The sequence below is a fragment of the Phalacrocorax carbo genome, chromosome 1, assembly GCF_963921805.1.
Source record: "Phalacrocorax carbo chromosome 1, bPhaCar2.1, whole genome shotgun sequence".
NCBI classification, from domain to species: domain Eukaryota; kingdom Metazoa; phylum Chordata; class Aves; order Suliformes; family Phalacrocoracidae; genus Phalacrocorax; species Phalacrocorax carbo.
This window is the reverse complement of record NC_087513.1, coordinates 67,177,375-67,193,970: the sequence shown is the minus strand read 5'-3', so window position 1 is coordinate 67,193,970 and position 16,596 is coordinate 67,177,375. Positions and strand designations below refer to the sequence as shown.

The 16,596-nt window shown below is 45.2% G+C and overlaps 1 protein-coding gene across 2 annotated transcripts in view; it reads right to left on the bottom strand.

Moving 5' to 3' along the window:
- Nucleotides 1–80: 80 nt before the first annotated feature.
- TMTC1 (transmembrane O-mannosyltransferase targeting cadherins 1) overlaps nt 81–16,596 on the bottom strand; it is a 147,813-nt gene continuing 131,297 nt past the window's right edge. For both annotated transcript variants that reach the window (XM_064458046.1, XM_064458037.1), the window contains exons 14-20: nt 12,304–12,406; nt 9,145–9,280; nt 8,200–8,344; nt 7,935–8,072; nt 7,422–7,544; nt 6,240–6,317; nt 81–5,371 (exon numbers count right to left, since the gene is read on the bottom strand). In XM_064458046.1, the coding sequence (XP_064314116.1) occupies nt 5,231–5,371; nt 6,240–6,317; nt 7,422–7,544; nt 7,935–8,072; nt 8,200–8,344; nt 9,145–9,280; nt 12,304–12,406 (864 nt within the window). In that variant the 3' untranslated portion in view covers nt 81–5,230. The remainder of the gene's footprint in view (nt 5,372–6,239; nt 6,318–7,421; nt 7,545–7,934; nt 8,073–8,199; nt 8,345–9,144; nt 9,281–12,303; nt 12,407–16,596) is intronic.

Sequence of the window (16,596 nt, the reverse complement as noted above, 5' to 3'; positions counted from 1 at the left end):
CCAGAAGACCTTGTTCATTGGTTGGTCCTAAGGAAGACTGACCCAACAGCCAAGGGAACGAGACCAGAGATGGCACTTACTTTTCTCACTTTTTATATAAAATAGACATTTACATACATTTTCTTTTGCAAAGACTTCAAGCATAACTCCTTTATGTGAAAACTAGCCATAAATCCCACAGTGAAAAAAGCAAAAGACTTCGCAAATTCCTGTTCCACTGACATACATCCAGCTGCTGCTAAGTGGGAATTTATTTTTAAAAGATTTCTAATCCAAGGGCTATTTTCTTGTTTTTTGGTTTTGTTTTGGTTTTGTTTTTGTTTTAAAGATATGCACAATGGATTAAAAAAAATCACATACAGAAATAAGAACCATATGAACAACAGGCAACGCAAGCAACTCCTGCATGAGAGGAACACGCAGCATGACATCCACTTCAGGCAGAGATTTCTATAGTAATACAGTCGTAGAAGCCGTAACTTTTACAGAGGATACCACTGGGGGTATTTTCCAGAAGAAAAAAATTTCAGCAAGTCAGTACAAACATGGCAATGAACTTTTGCACAAAGTTATCAAGATTACCTGAAGCAACTTTGTCACATCGAAACACTAGTGAATGCCAAGCGCTTTTTTTTTTTTTTTTTTTTCTCCTGCTGGATTTAAATGTACATGAAAGCAAAATGGTGCATTTTGAAATTGCTGCAAGAGAGTGAAAGTTGGGGGGAAAAAAAACCCTCTAAGGGCTAATTTTTTCCAAAGATTGTGCATAATTTCATATATGAAAGATAGAAATTGAACACTTGGTCAACTTAATCATATACAGATTGAGGAGACTTAAGCATACACCAACTGTTTCACCGAGCTGGAGGACAAGTGGTGCAAAAGATCATACAATTATATTCTAAATTGCCTAATTATTAAAATTAGAATGACAATTATCTTCTTTCACCAAATATTGTACACCATATCTGGCCTGGTTTCTGTAACTGTTAAGAAGCTTTTGTAGTTTTTTAGATAATTTTAGGGGTGTCCAGCCTCCCCTGCAAGTTTGGCTCTTTATTTTGGATTTTTTTTTGACTTAGATTTCTTCCACCCACATGCATGCATGTACACACCCCTGTCCTCGTTGAGATCGCTGGAATGAGGGCCATCTGCGCTGCTGCATTCACTTACTGTTTGGCCAAAACAAGTTGCCTGCACATTTGTAGGAAAATCTGGTCCAAGGAGTCTACGAGAGAGAGAAAATGCCCCCCACTGCATCATTTATCCTGGGGGATGGAAAAGGAATTGAAGCAAAGAATGCTGAACTTTAAATAAGCAATAAAATACAAAAAAATCCATCAGCTGAAAATATTATTCATGCAGAAAGGAAAAAGTAACACAATTATGTTTTTTATTCAGGATTAAAATGCACAGTGAGTACACAAGAGTCCTGCCTAACCAGCTTTACATTAATTCTCCACTTTAATATTGGTAAGCACTAGGGTTTAGCCAATGCAACTTGCAGAGAGAGTGAACTCTCCCCCACCAGGTAGAGCTTCAGCCATTTATTAATTCATAATCTCTGCTAACCATGCTGAGCACTGGAGTTGGCAGAAAACAATGTATTTATAACTCATTATTTTAGAAGCTGTGCAATGCTAGAGGAAGAGGACATTTCCTATGATTAATTAAGATAATATCCAGTTTATCACAAGGTAAGTCGCTCGAATTATCTTCCACAATAGCATTCCATTTTGGTGGAGGTAAGCCATTTCATATCATACTCCATTCTTCTTCTTCGCCTGCAATAAACCTTTCACAAGATTAATGTCCTGAACAAACACAGTGGTTCAGCATGGATGCCAATGAGACAGGGAGTCGGCTCAAAACTTTACAAGGGTTTAACTGCTCTGGTGGCTCATGGCCTGAATCGTTCTCCAAATAATGCTGCCAGTTTGCAGACCATCATCCTGCACAGATGGGGTATAAAGCAGGGTTCATGACTGAGCCCTCCTCTCTCTGTACCTACCATAAACCCAGCTCCAAAATGTGAAGACTCGGCCTTTCAGCATATAAACGTAATCTGGTTCTAGCTGGGATTAAACTCCGTGGATAAATTACCTGCTTGATTCAGGTGAGTGGATGAACATACACCATGCCCGCCAACGAAAACATCTCCCTCACCGGCAGGATGGTCTCATCTTTCTACATTATTCTGCAAGTAAGACAGTGTTGCGAAAATGCTAATCCTTCTCCAGGATCTGGGAGGGGGGCACCCAAAACTCTATTATACTTTTAGATGCACACCAGTTTTAGGAGGTCAAGATGACTTTGATCAAGTTCTAGGGTAAGAACAAGACAGTAATTTCTGACAGGTCTCTCAGGAAAGACAAACTAAGGTTTAAGCCAAAGTTAAAAACACAAAACCAAGTCATCCCCCTCACAAAGCATTGCTATAAAAAATACAACTTCTTTTATATTTGAAAAAATATCTTTCATTGGCCACAATTTAAAGCCACACTGCTGTGGGGCTCGTAGAATATATTGTATTTATTTAATATATCTTTATGAGACAAAGTTTATAGCTGATACACATTTTTAAATGAGATGTATCTGCCCCCCCCATCCCTCAGCTAGCTGCTGGAGCTCTATGCAGATGCCCCCTCCATGGGGGGCTTTGCATGGCACTGCTGCCAGGGGCCACACCAAGCACCGCACTGCCAGCCCCCAAACTTGCCACCACACGGTGGTACCTCAGGCAGCCAGCCAACCTGGGCACACGGGGCTTTGGTGAAGCAGGCTCACCTTGGGGAGAGGCAGAGACCTTTATGGTCCAGGTACCTCTCAATACCCCAGTGATGAACTATCTACAACTTTGCAGTGCACGGTGGGGAACCAACTGCTCTCACAGGCCATTTAAGCTTTGGTTTCCCCGTTCCACAGCACACTGCTGGTGCAACCCTATCTCCTCACTGCCACGCTGGCAGCACCAGGGCTGTGCAAAGCTACTCCATGCATGACATGGAACGCCTGCACTGGGGACCTGCAGAAACATCAGGTCAGCAAGCCTGTGGCCATAAAAGTCGTGTGAAAAGACAAGGGTTGCTGACCCAGCCCCAGGATCTCACACCTGCCCTCAGCCCTGAAAAGCAAAGTAGGCTGCTTGGGCTGGGGGGGAAAAGGGGAAATTCACCAGCAAGAGACTTGCTTGTTTTGGTCCCAGCTGCTCCCTTGGGAAGCTGTTTCGAAGGGAGAGAGCCCAGAAACATGTGTCATCACCTTCTCCTCCCCCGATGGTCGCTCCCTCCCACCTCTGCCCAGCGTAGGTACTGGCCAGTGGGGACCACCAGTACTCCCAAGTCCAGCCTCATCTCAGTGGGCACACAGCCATGGCTCTAGTAGGTCCACAAGCTCTGGCAGGGCAGACATCTACACCAGTCTGGACTCCGTCTGAGCTCCAAATGCAGCTGGAGTCATGATAATAATTTGCAGTAATTTGACCACCAGCAGCGGCCAGACACCAATCTTCTGAAATGAAGCCAGCAGAGCCACCAGCACATGGCTGTCCTGTCACACTGAGTGAATTTGGAGCCTGCTGAAGGACCATGGCCAGCACCAACCAAACCCCAGCACCACATGGGTCACTGCCACACAGGCTTTTCCTGACAGATGTGTATCGGGGCATCACATACCTAATCTGAACTGTCTTTAACTAATAATGCCAAACCCTGGGCTGCTCTTCTGCAAGGACTGGCCACAATCAAGCTCAAATATAGCAACTTTTACAGCAGTTTCATGCTGCAAGAGGAACAAACTGATGACCTACCCCAATGTCCAAACCCAAAGGCTGTGGCACCAAGCATGATCCCACTAACCCTCTCTATTACAAACCCTGGTGGAAGCAGAAGTGCTGTTATGGAGGTGACAGTATGGTCCAATGTGCTCTGCAGCCATTTGCTTTAGAAACGTCATTACGGGGAGTTATTCAAGCATGCCTCAGTGGTACTGCATTTTTCTAACTTCAGATAATACAAGCCACAATGCCCAACCATGTGGCCAGCTGTGAAGGATACTGCCCAATTCATATAAAACAGAGAAAATATATTAATTATTTGATTATTATAAGTTAAATAAATAAAGCTAAAAAATAAAAGCCTCAATTCTGAAGAGAATTTGTTTCCCACTTCAGTATTTAAAAATATAGATTTATGACTGATCAGCTATAGGTAATTTTCTGTATCTTTTGGGGGAGGGGGTGAGAACACTTTGACAAAATGTTTTGTCAGTGTTATCACTATGATAAATGGGCTTTGTCCCTACACACCCATGAAAAAGCCTCCTTAGTACCTTTCCAGGCTAGGAAATCTTCCCTAATCTCTCTGTGGCTTTACTTTACCTCCTATATTGATCAGATAGGTTGTTTGGTTTTTTTTTACTGGGGACTGGACAGGAGGACAAGTAATCCTAGAGCTTCCCATTGCCTTTGGATGCTTCTGTTTATTTCAGAGTAGTAACTATTTGGCCTGGAGGGAGGGGGCAAAGGGTAAAGCCATATGATAGTTGACAATACTGACAACATGAACCTGAATTACTACAAAATTACTATCATATGAGTAAAACATTCAGGTGAGGTTTTCCCTCAGAGGATCATTTGTCCTACTTGTAGAATCATCCTTCTAGGGTGATATTCAGATACCATTTTCCCTTTCTTTACAATAATTTTCAAGTCACATTTAAAGCTGTAAAAGCGGCCACCATTTCCTCAGCATTAACCCCTTGAAACCTTTTTATGTGACCATTATGATCATCTTTCCTGGCTCAGAAGGACCTGGCAGCACTTGCAATGAAGCCCATCAGTGGTACTTTATGTGGAAAAGGTGAGCCTGTGCTGAGTAACAGGAGGTATTACTTCACCCCAGCTGCAATGGGTGAGTGCTTTGTCTCCATGGTTTCCCTGGTGATAACCAAGATATTGAAGGTACGTGTCCCACCCACACTCCTGGTGTGTTTAAAATAGGTTCAGCCTAAACATAAATCTTGATTGAAGGAAGGTTTTCGTTCATTCTCCAGCATGTCCCACAGGAGCTAAGTGTCTCCTCTGACTTTGGTCAAATATAAGCATGCATTCAAAGTTTGCCTTCCGTAATTCTGAGTCCTATCAAAGTTCCTTCAGCATCACTTTGAGCAATAGGCTTCCACCATACTCTTCTCCAAGGGGCATAAGTTTCTTTCCACTGGTGACTGAATGCTATGTTTGATCTTTCTCCTGGACTTCCTGAAACCGTTTCTCCAAGCGATCCAGTTTGGCCAGATTCTCCTTCAGCAACTTGCTGTTTGGAACCAGCTGTAAGGCTTTCTCATAGTAGCCACGGGCAGTGACGTAGCTCCCCTATGAAGAAAATGAGTGACAGATCACATTTGCATTCCCTGACATAGAAAGTTCAGTCGTTAAGAATGGCGAAGACCATAATACAAAGGAAAAAGAGTTTATAAAACTTGATATTGGTAGGTAACAGGGATATTCCTTGTGCTGGAGTATTCCAGCACAAATCATTGCCTTTTTTCTGCAGCACCACTGCTTTTTCTTCTATTACGCAGTCACTCGATCAAAAAGTCTCAAGTTCTCAGGCCAGCTTGCCATGCTACTCATTATGAAAAGCATCACCGAGTGCCACTAGCCTAAATTTGATCAAGTGCACCTGGCAAGAAGTAGATTTACGTTTTTCCGTTATGTTGTACCAGAAAAGATAATTTTACTCAGCGATAGGATAGCTTGAGGATATCACACAATGTGACTCCTCAAGACCCAAATCACAATGATATGCTAAAGTATTCAAAAAGATAAACAACCACAGGACAGGCTGTCTATTTCCATAATTTCATGACAGTATTCTGCATTAGACATCTTTATTAAATTAATTAGGTAGAGACGAATCTTAAAAGCCAACTCACGGTGACATTTTTCTAAGGCAGGTCAACAACTGAAGCAGGAAACCTTTAGAGATGGGCAAGTTGTTCCTTGCAGCCTGTCCTCTTACAAATATGAGATTTACATCACTGGATATATATTCCCAAACAACCTGTTTGGGAAATTCCAGTTGGGGTAGACAGACTTTTCTCCTTTTTGGATAAAATACATCAGGGACACTCACTGTTCACAAATGTGCAGCTGTTGGCAGTCTGAAACAAATTTAGCTTTCTGTCCTGAGCAGTAATCTCAGCAGTTAACAGCTTAAGGAAAAGTGGAATTGTCATACCTTGATGTGCTCAATGCCTCCCATATTCATCCAGGCCTGTGCTTGGTCTGGGTTGAGCTCCACGGCCCGTTTATAGCTCTAAATAAAAATGAAACATTTTTAGGTTAAGAGTCTGAGTCTTCAAACAAAAGCAGCACTGGAGGGGAAAGAGAAAGTAAGTTTCCTCTCCCTCTGAATCTATTTAAAAAATAACTTCAGATTCTTCTCATATACAACGCACAAGCGGAATTTCAATTTCTTTAGAGCAGAGGTGACATAACACACTGCTTCACCGCTGAGCTCATCTCACACCTTTTCCCTGCCCACAGCACTGCATGAGGAGCCACACCAACCCCTGCAACCCCCTCCCTTCCATCCTGCACCACTAGGGTCTTGTACACATTAGGGTCATTTCCTCGGGCAGGTGCCTGCCACCCACAAGCCATGTGTGGGCTCTGATGCTCCTTATCTGCAAGGCTTTAATTTGGAGATGGCAGCAGACTACGGTACAGCGACCTGCATGGAGGTTTCACAAGGACCTGAGGGCAGTGCTATCCCTCCCCACTGCTTCTGCCACTGTGCATAGGAGAAGAAGCAACAAGGACCTTCTGGACTCTGTCAAACAACACCATTTTTATGGTGTCACAGCAGGAAAGGATTCAGACCAGGATTAGACACCTCCAGGGACATTGCAAGTATTCAAAACTGTCCCAATAACAATTTTCTGTGCTATTATTTAATGCTAACATAATTTCTGAGCTATCAAGCCTGCTGTTCCACAGGATAAGCCAATCTCTCAGCTATTAGGTAATGAGGTGAGATATAACAACACGGTAGGCTCTCACAGGTTTCAGCTGAGCCACCTGGAGTTGGTCATTGCCAGCAAGAGGAGCAGGGGCTGGACGGACCAAGGGTCTGGTCAGTGCAACAAGGCCTAGGCTCCTCCATAGTCCCACCACAACTCCGTGCTTAACCTCTCAGAGCAGGGAGCTGTATTTCCACACAGGAGTGAGGCAAAAAGTTGCAACTAAGTCTGGCAGAGTTAGCTGCAGTTAGCTGCCCCATAGCTTTAGCTGTATGACTGGTGAACTGCTAAGCTCCCAATGCCAACAGCCAGGGTGCGTGCACCAGGGAGTATCAGAGGCAATAAGCTCACTACCTTTTAACCTACAAAACTATCCACAGGTCTTAGAGCTGTCATACCTCAAAAGCCTTGTCAAGGAGATTCTGTTCTCTTAGCTGGTTTCCTTTAGTGAAAAAGAGCTCTGATATGACTTTTGGATCCTTTGGTTTTAGCTGAAGAGCTTTTTCTATAGCTTCAAGTGCCTGTGAAAAAAGCAAGAGGGCATTGTGTTACTGTATTCTGCGCCTTTCCACTTCTCAAGCTCTCCTCACCACTAGGGTCTCCCAGCCTAAGAGTCATCTTCCTCCTTCCCTTGTTTGCCGCACACTGTTAACACCTGTGGAAATGAGTTTTTAGATGCCTGTGGCTGATGGGCAGTGGGGCTGACAGCAGCGGAGCAGTAACTGGTTAAGAAAACCACACTGCTTAGCTTCAGTCCCAGTACCTAGATAAACAGAAGGTTTTCGTGAGAAAATAAATCTACTGGATGTGTGCTAAGGCATGTGACATGTTTCTAGAGGGGTGGAACAAAAAATTCAGCCTGAGCTCTGTGTGTGAGCCCTTGGGACAAGGGTACCCTGTGGCCACAGTACCTTGGCATAGTGCTCCTGCTTGCTGTAGATGGCTGACAGAAGGCGGTAGCACTCTAAACACTCCACATCCTCGTGGAGAATATGGTTTGTCATCTTTTCAGCTTCCTTCGTCCGCCCCATCATTGCTAAAACCTGAGCCTATGGAGCACATTATAAAGGGTTACAATCTTAAAAAGCATAACCTTCCTTAACATATGATGCTGCATGCAGCAGCTGGTGCTCCACTTTCAGGGCCCTTCCCTGGCCAAGCTCGCCCCACACTCACCAGCGCCAGTCGGATCTCTTTGTTCGAAGGCTGCAGTGATGCCGCTTCTCTGTAAACCTGCAACGCTTCTTCATACCGCCCCGTGTTGTAATACAAAGCTCCCAGTGGGGACAGGATTTCAGCCTTCCGAGATACCTTCAGTGCCCTGGAATTTGGGAACAAGAGATGCTTCCAGGTGGTATAGGGATCAAAGCAGAAGAGCGGGGTGTGGCTTGCGCTGGGATCAAGCAGTGAAGCTCTGCACTCTGCATGGTACTCTCAACCCACCCCAGGGAGCACAAATTTAAGGTCCCAGGGAGGGATGAGCATGCCCACTGCAGCAATCCCTCTCGCCACCCAAGAAGGGGAGAGGGCCTCCTCTGAAGTACATGTGAGCATGCAGCAGGGGTGGGAATGGCTGATGGCAGCAGAACCTTGGGAGTGGGAGCACAAATCTGGATGCCAAAAAGAAGGCAACCCCCCCTACCCCTCCTAGCCCACCCTGCTGCATACTGGGAGTCAGAGCCTGCCTGCTGACATATTGCTGGGAAGGGCCTGAGTTCCTGATGGTGCCAAGGTTTTGGTGCTGGGCCATGTGGCAGTTATGGCTGTTACTGGTGCAGCACTCACAGCAGAGTGGGAGTTGTGCTAAGCACCTGCTCCTGCCACAGAGAAACCTCTGAATTTATCATTAGAGCATCCCACAGCCAAACGCAGCAGTGTGTCTATCCTGGGGGCTTGGGAATGGTCCAGGGAAGTCAATGCTGCCTGAGTCCATGCTGCCTCTCCACACACTCCCCCAAAATAGCCAAATAAGCAAAGGCAAATCTGTTTTCAAACAGATGGAGAAGGAAGGGAGAAAAAGCCAAATATGCACTCACAGATTCACATATCAGAGGCTCTTTAGCAGAGGCAAGCCATACAGGGGGAGGAGGGAAACCTCTGTCTCTTATCCCAAATTCTTACCTCTTGTACCATGCTTCAGCCTCTTTGTTCTGCCCCAGGGAGCGGTGAAGCCTGCCCAGGTTCACCATGGCCACATGATGAGCAGGGCTCAGGTGGATGGCCTGCTTGTAGTGGGATACAGCTCGCTCAGGAGCCCCTGGAGAGGAGAACAACCATTAAACTGGTGCCTCAGAAAAATCTTTTTGCAATCCAGCACACAGAAATGCTCTGAGTTTTCTTTCATCTGTTGCTCTATGTGTGGGAGCCATTTTGAGAAAGAAATCCTGCCTCAGCCTTTCGAGATTAACCGTAACGAAAATTGCTGTCCAAAGTATTAGGCTCCAATATTCAGAGATGATCCTGAGAAATAAATTTTCTAGGGGTGGGTTTTTGCAAGTGGAGGGTACAGTCACCAGAAGACGACTCCTGACTGAAAGCACCTGCAGGGGGGATGGACCCCCTGTGCTAAGGACAGAGCCCTCTCCATGGGGGGCTGGGGTGCATGTCCCACCTCCTAGGACAGCATCCTTCCACCCCGGCCCACTGGAGAGGCAGGCAATGGAGACGTGGAGAACAAGGCAGCTAGTATTCCCCGCAACCCCACCAGAGCTGCGAACAGTTTCAGCTCTTTCCAGACAGAGACTATTCTCTCCACCTCTGTTGCATTGGCCCTGCTCAGTCTCTGTGCATTGCTCCACAGGACTGGGAGTAGCTGCCAGTGACCAGCTAATTCCCACCTCTGGCCAGTAAATCCCAGACCAGAGGTGTCCAGCTGCCTATTTTGGAGCACGGAGGCACCGTCTTTGTGTTGCACAGGAGCCATTGGGCGGCACCACTTTGCTATGTGAAAATGTACTGGTGCAAGGTCCCGCAATCCGTGACATCACTGAGCACCACAACAAAAAACAACACCATGCAAAAAGAAAGGTGCCAGACCACTAGCCTAAAAGCCTGAAGTTCTATTTCTAATAGTGTGTTTTTATTTAGCAGAATAATGGCTTTCCTCAAGAAGGATCTTGCAGTGCTTTCCTCAGGCAGGGCCTGCTGACTACCTAGTAAATAAATTAATGGGACACAGTATAAAGTTCCAACATTTCGGCAACACGAATATCGTATTTTTAACCACAGTGTTCATTTAATTGGTTTGCACACTCTAGACCAGATAATCTCCTGATGAAAACAGATACCCACAGAGCTTTGTCCACCAACAAAGCTTTAGAGTATTGGCATTTTTTGAGCCAAATCACTTCACAATGTATTTAATTCCATTTCTAGTTGGAAAGCAGAACTTGAAAACAGCCAGCACATGTTGGGGCACTGAACATATGCTGCCGTGGGCATTTTATTTTCACAGCTTTTCAGGCCCAGTTTGGTTTTCCTGAGACTATCTATGCAACATAAAAGTAATACTGACACTTCTCAGCGTCTCCTGTAAAGGAGAGAGGAGGTATGTCTGTAGGGAGATTAAGAAGCACTTAAGATTCATCCAAGGCCAACAATGTATCTTTCAGGGTAGGACTTTTTCAAAACATCCAGCAGCAGCCTCGATCTTCTCCCACCGCTGAGCAGGCAGATGGTTTTGAAGATCATATCTACAAAACATCCTGGGAAGCAGCTGGGCATGCATCTCATTCCCTAAGTCAGCCAGTGCCTTCCCTGCTCAGCACACCGGGGTAATGTGCATCATTAAGGGAGACACATTGAGTGTCTATGACCACTGCAGAGCTGTCTAAAGTTACTGGTCCCCAGAGGTGACACTTGCTGGAGGCTTGTTGCACAAAATCTTGCAAGTTAATTGGCATGGTGCTTCACCGCATCTCCCTGTGCCTGCCAGAGAAGAGCGCAGCCTGTGATGGGCTCACTACCAGCCACTTCCTTCACGCCTCGTCATGTCTCCAGGAGGGTTATTTACACATCATGCCTGAAGTATCAAAAGTCAGTGGGGTTTTTTCCTGTTGTTTGTGTGTAGGGAAGTGTAGGAGTAAACCAGGAAAAGTTAGTTTTGACTTTGGCAGAATACACAAGTGCAAAAAATAAGTGCACTGCACTGCGTTTGAACCACAATTTTTGGCAAGAATAGGGCAGTTTATCTGGGTTGGCAAGCAAAGATGAGTACAACATCAGAGTGAAATTACTGAGGAATTTTTCTTATTTGCAAGCTTGGATTTTGCCAGGGCACAAATTCAGATCTTCAACCTCTGTCACTAATGCCATGACGCCTTTTTTGATTACAAGTTTTCATTTTGGCTTTGTATTTATTTCACACTGGTACGCCAGAAAAGCGATGGCTGAGCGTCAGCTCAGAGGCAGGACAGCTAGCTGTAGACTGATGGACACCATCATCCTTTCTTCCCAAGCACCATCGCAGCCAGGCACAGTGTGAATAGGGCAGAATGGGTAGCAACCACACACTTTAAGACTACAGTATTTCAGCACTGAGCCTCAGCTCTGTTCTGGAGGGACTGGAGTGAGACAGTAGTTTCGTTTCCACTAGTCGTTTGTCAAACTTGGCCTTGCTTATAAAGCTGTCAATAAAAGGCAGCCATTACAGCAGCATTTTATTTTGTTTTTATGTGGATGCCAGGAAATGCCTGGGTCCAGGGAAGTTGGAAGGGAACCAGGAGCCCAGAAAAGAAAGGCTTTGGATGTCATTATAGAGCTCCTGAGAAATCAATTCACCCCACAGTATCTTAGGTTTTGTTTTCACAGATGACTGTGATTTAAAAGCCATGCTTGTTTTTATAGTGGTGGCACTCAACCTTTACAGTCAAAGAGCTGCTTTGTCACCAAGTAGAGCTGCAAGTGCTCCAAAGACCATAATGATCCACTTGTGTGCATGGGATTTGGTTTGATGCAGCCATGCTTTTCTGGAGAAATGGCAGTATTGTCAGGGTGCTGCCCAGCTCAAACTGAAGAGGACAACTGCCTGTGAGAGGATGGTGAGAAACACTGAAGGAAACAGCTGGGCTGAATGCCACTGCTGCACAGAGGCTGCATTGATTACAGATTTCAGTACACTGTGCCATCCCAGCAGCATGGGGATATTTATTTCCAAGTTAAAGTGGAGGCATATCTCTTGCTTTGGAAGCTTTTGACACCCTTTTAGATGTGTACTGCTGAATAAAACTAATCAAAGCAAATAAAGCAGAGAGGTAAAATCCCTTGCTCCTTCTCACTTACCGGTATCAACCAAGAAAACACCATAGTTGTTATGCAGATCGGAGCTCTCTGGACAATTCTCTATGCCGGCCTTATAGACCTCCTCCGCTTCCTTAAGCCGTTCCTTAAAAGAGAAGGAGATTTCTTAGCGGTGGCAGAAAGGGTGTCGGCACCATTTGGCACGTACCTGCATTTTGTGACAACTCCCTCACTGCATAGGGAGCTTGAGGCACCAGCCCACACCGCCTTCTAGGAGGCCAAAATTTTACCCCATGGCATGGATGCGATATAGCTGCCATCTGGTACCCACAGCTTTCCCCCATACATTTGCAATCGGAGCTACCTGTGAAACAAAAATAACAGCTGGAAAAGGTGGCTCCTGTGCAACATCATTGAGCCCCAGCTGGGCACGCACCCAGCTGGGAAACACACAGCGACAGGCGTTGTATTGGTTCTGTTGAGAAATATCTGTCATCTAGGAGCTGATATATTTTAATTTATTTGTTTAATGAGCATCTCGCTGGCTAACTTTTCCCCTCTGGAGCTCTGCTGTTTGTTCCCTAAGCTGCAGGGAAGATATAAAGAAAGAAAGCTTGGTGTGTGTGACAGCTGGGGGAGAGGGAGCTCGTACAGGGGAATGAGGGAAACTGGAGGAGGATGGGGATAATGAAAGAGTAGGGAAAATCTGACAGATTCAGATTAAAACCAGGCATTGTCAATGCATGAGATGTAGTTCACTGGGACTAATGGGACATGCCACCGCACTGATTCCCAGAGGTACTGAGCCCTTACATTTTGTAGAGATTTCAAGGAGGTTTGTTGGTGCTGAGCATTTCTGGAAAATACAGATCTTTTCTTTGGGAACACCCTGCCTATGGAAAGTGTCCCACTGGGTGGGCTCTGTCTAGCCTGAGTTACAGGCAGCCTGGTCCTGAAACAAAAATAAGGTGTCTCGTTTTGATCAAATAGCAACTTAAGAAGGTTTCTATTTTCCTCCAGCCAGCTAGTGTGTGCCCACTGCCTGCATGCTCACTAGCATGGGTTATCACAGCCTTCCTCCCCCCTAACCTCAGAGCTTTGCTGTTGGGTGTATTTACGGAAGAAGGCCATGAACAGCAGAGACAAGCACAGCGCAGAGGGGTGTCAGGCATGCCTCCAGCATCGAAGATGCTTTTTTCAATTCTTCCACTTCCGTGGAGTGGCACAGCCCTACAGCAACAAACTCCACAGCCTCCTGATGATGCTCCCAAGTGTAATCAGCCATCCAGCTGTCTGCTGAGGAAAGCCTGGAGCCACCAAGGCAGGCCTCCTGCTCAGGAGCTGAATCCACGTTGAAATAAGAGGTCAGTCTATTCCCAGCTAAGGACTCTCCTCGCCACAAGTCCTGCAAATCCCACAGTCCATGGGACTTCCTCTGGATTTAAAGGGGGTACCTGACAGCAGCTTTTGCTCTGTACCTATGTCGTGGGTTAAACCCAGTCAGCAACTAAGTACCACAGAGACGCTCACTCACCCTCCCCTGCCCCCCAGTGGGATGGGGGGAAAGAATCGGCAAAAAAAGTAAAACCTGTGGGTTGAGATAAAGAGGGTTTAACAGGACAACAGAGGAAGAGAAAAAAAAAATATGATAAAAGAATATACAAAACAAGTGATGCACAATGCAACTGCTCACCACCCACCGACTGACGCCCAGCCTGTTGCCAAGCTGCAATCAGCTGGGGACCTCTGGTCAGCTTCCCCAGCTCCATATACTGAACACGACATCATATGGTATGGACTATCCCTTTGGCCAGTTTGGATCAGCTGTCCTGGCTGTGCTCCCTTCCAGCTTCTTGTGCACCTGGCAGAGCATGGGAAGCTGAAATGTCCTTGACTAGGATAAACACTACTTAGCAACAACTGAAATGTCACTGTGTTATCAACATAATTCTTATACTCAATCCAAAACACAGCACTACACCAGCTACTAGGAAAAAATTTAACTCTATCCCAGCCAAAACCAGGACAAGCTACTTAAATGTGTGGACTCCTTTCTCATGTCCTATTTCAGAACTGGAGAGCTGGAATTAATTGCACTGAAAGGGTATGACTTGATGAAAGCACACAGTTTGCCATGGTTAAGTGCTTTCACATTTACATGATAAAGGTCAGCCAGCAGAAAAGATAGTGTGTGATAAACCACAGAAACACATATTTTAAAAGTGCTTAAGTTTGGACATATTGGATATATTTATGTGAATTTGACATCGTTACCCTGCGGGGTCAGGAAAAGTGTAGCGATCATCAGAATTGACTAAAACGGAGAGCAATTTTTTGAGAAAGCATCTGTGTCACCAAGACATTAACAAGCATATTTTCAAAGATTCCTGTATTAGTTTCTTTTTCTCTGATCTTAATTTTCAGCCAACAAATGTGGCTTTGTGTGCATATATGTCAGTTTTCTTCACTCGATTTACTGATCATAAACCTGATCTTTAAAGCAAGGAAGGGCCATGTTAAACTGGATTAGCAGTGTCCCACATCAAAATATTCACACTCAACAATATTGAGCATTTTTATCATGGTTGCATTGCTTTTTTGGCACCTAACATCCTGACCCTGCAGGCCTCAGGCTCAGCACAGAGTCTGGGATGAGTTCTCTAACAAAGTGTTTGCATTAAGGGCAGTCAGAAATTGGGAAGAGCAGGCCAAGCTTTTTGTGCCAGAGCTTTCCCTCACAGCCTCTCCTCTTCTTGGGAGAAATGCTGTAAGTTCATCAAGGCTTGATCCTCATTAACACTTAATAATACTACTCCCAGACTTTCATGAAACATTCATCAAGCTCACAAAATTTAGAAGACTGGCTTAAAAAATGTATGAGATTTTTATGATATTAAAAAAATTATGCATGTGTGGATCTCTCAGTTGAACTCCAGGGTTTTTAAGTCTGTTTTTTATGGCTCAGTTTTTCAGTCTGGTTATGCCTGATGAGGCTCTCCTCTTCAGCTAAGTGGGTTAAAAAGTTTCTTTTTCTTAGTGTAGGCTGATATTATTATATATACACACACACAAAATCACTTGAATCCAGAAACTAGGGCCTGAAAAGAGGCAGCATCAAGTAGCACGAGATGGCTGATGAAACTGCAAGAGCTGGGAAGAAGATGCTGTTTGAGTGCTCCAGGGTAAATCCTGGGGAAGCAGTGCTACAGGAATAGTGTGGAAATGGCAAATAAAAAAGTTTGATTTCTCATACTAGCACCTCTGCAGTGATCATGGAAAACAACAACACACTGTGACTGAGTTACAATATCAAGCAGAAAGAGCAATAAGAAGGGCAAGGATTTATAAAAGGCACAAGCAAGCCAAACTGTTTTATACAATGCAGCAGGGTTTTTTTTTCCATGTCAACTCTAGCTTCTGAGTCAACTACCAAGGAGACAAAAGGGCAATTACATTGAGTTACAGGCTAATTCCCTGGTGCATGAGGCATTCTTCCCAGTAACATTTTTTACAGTTGTGGGAGGAAAAGACCCATAAGCCCCATTTCAGATTCATCGTCTTTAAGATAGGGGGCAACATGCTAGGTGGACCAACCAAGGCAATCCCAGCACCATTTCACTGAGCCATGTCTACCTGTTTCCCCACTTCTTAGCCTTAGTGCAGAGCTGGAGGAGCAGCAGTTTGTCATGGGCACAGTCACTTCATGTGAGTTATTTTAACGTGCCACTTACAGCACTTCAGCCCCTTTCTATCACACCCCAGCGAGACGGAACCAGTTTGTGCTCCCTTCCCAAAGCTCCACAGCAATGCTGTCCATGCAGCCCACTGCATACTGCCTGGCATCACAGATACCCCTACGGCTGTGAAAAAGACTCTGGGCCACAAGTAGACAGATAAAAAAGGTTTGTGACTTTTAGCCATTTTGGACATTATTGCTTGGGCAAAAAGGAAAAAACGAAACTGAAAAATGGGGTCCCGTCATCATCCTTTGGGCTGAAGATGCCAAAACTTCTGCCCATACCCCTCCAGAAAGCGCACAGCGTTAGGGTGTGATTCTGCAGCCCACAGCCACAGACAGCAGCACATATTTGTAGGACAGCCCCTACTCCATCACCAGGACGGGTGTGCGAGGCAGGAGCTACACAATCAGGTAGTCATCTGCTGTGGCTGAACACGAGAAGGTGTTAAAAGCCTGCAGGAAATCACTGTTTTCTGAGGAAATTGTACTAACTATCTTTTTTCCCTACCACTTACTCAAGTCACAAAAGGATGAACAACCTATACATAAGAGTAGATGAATTACTGCTGGACTTACTAATGGCATTTGCTTTGGGC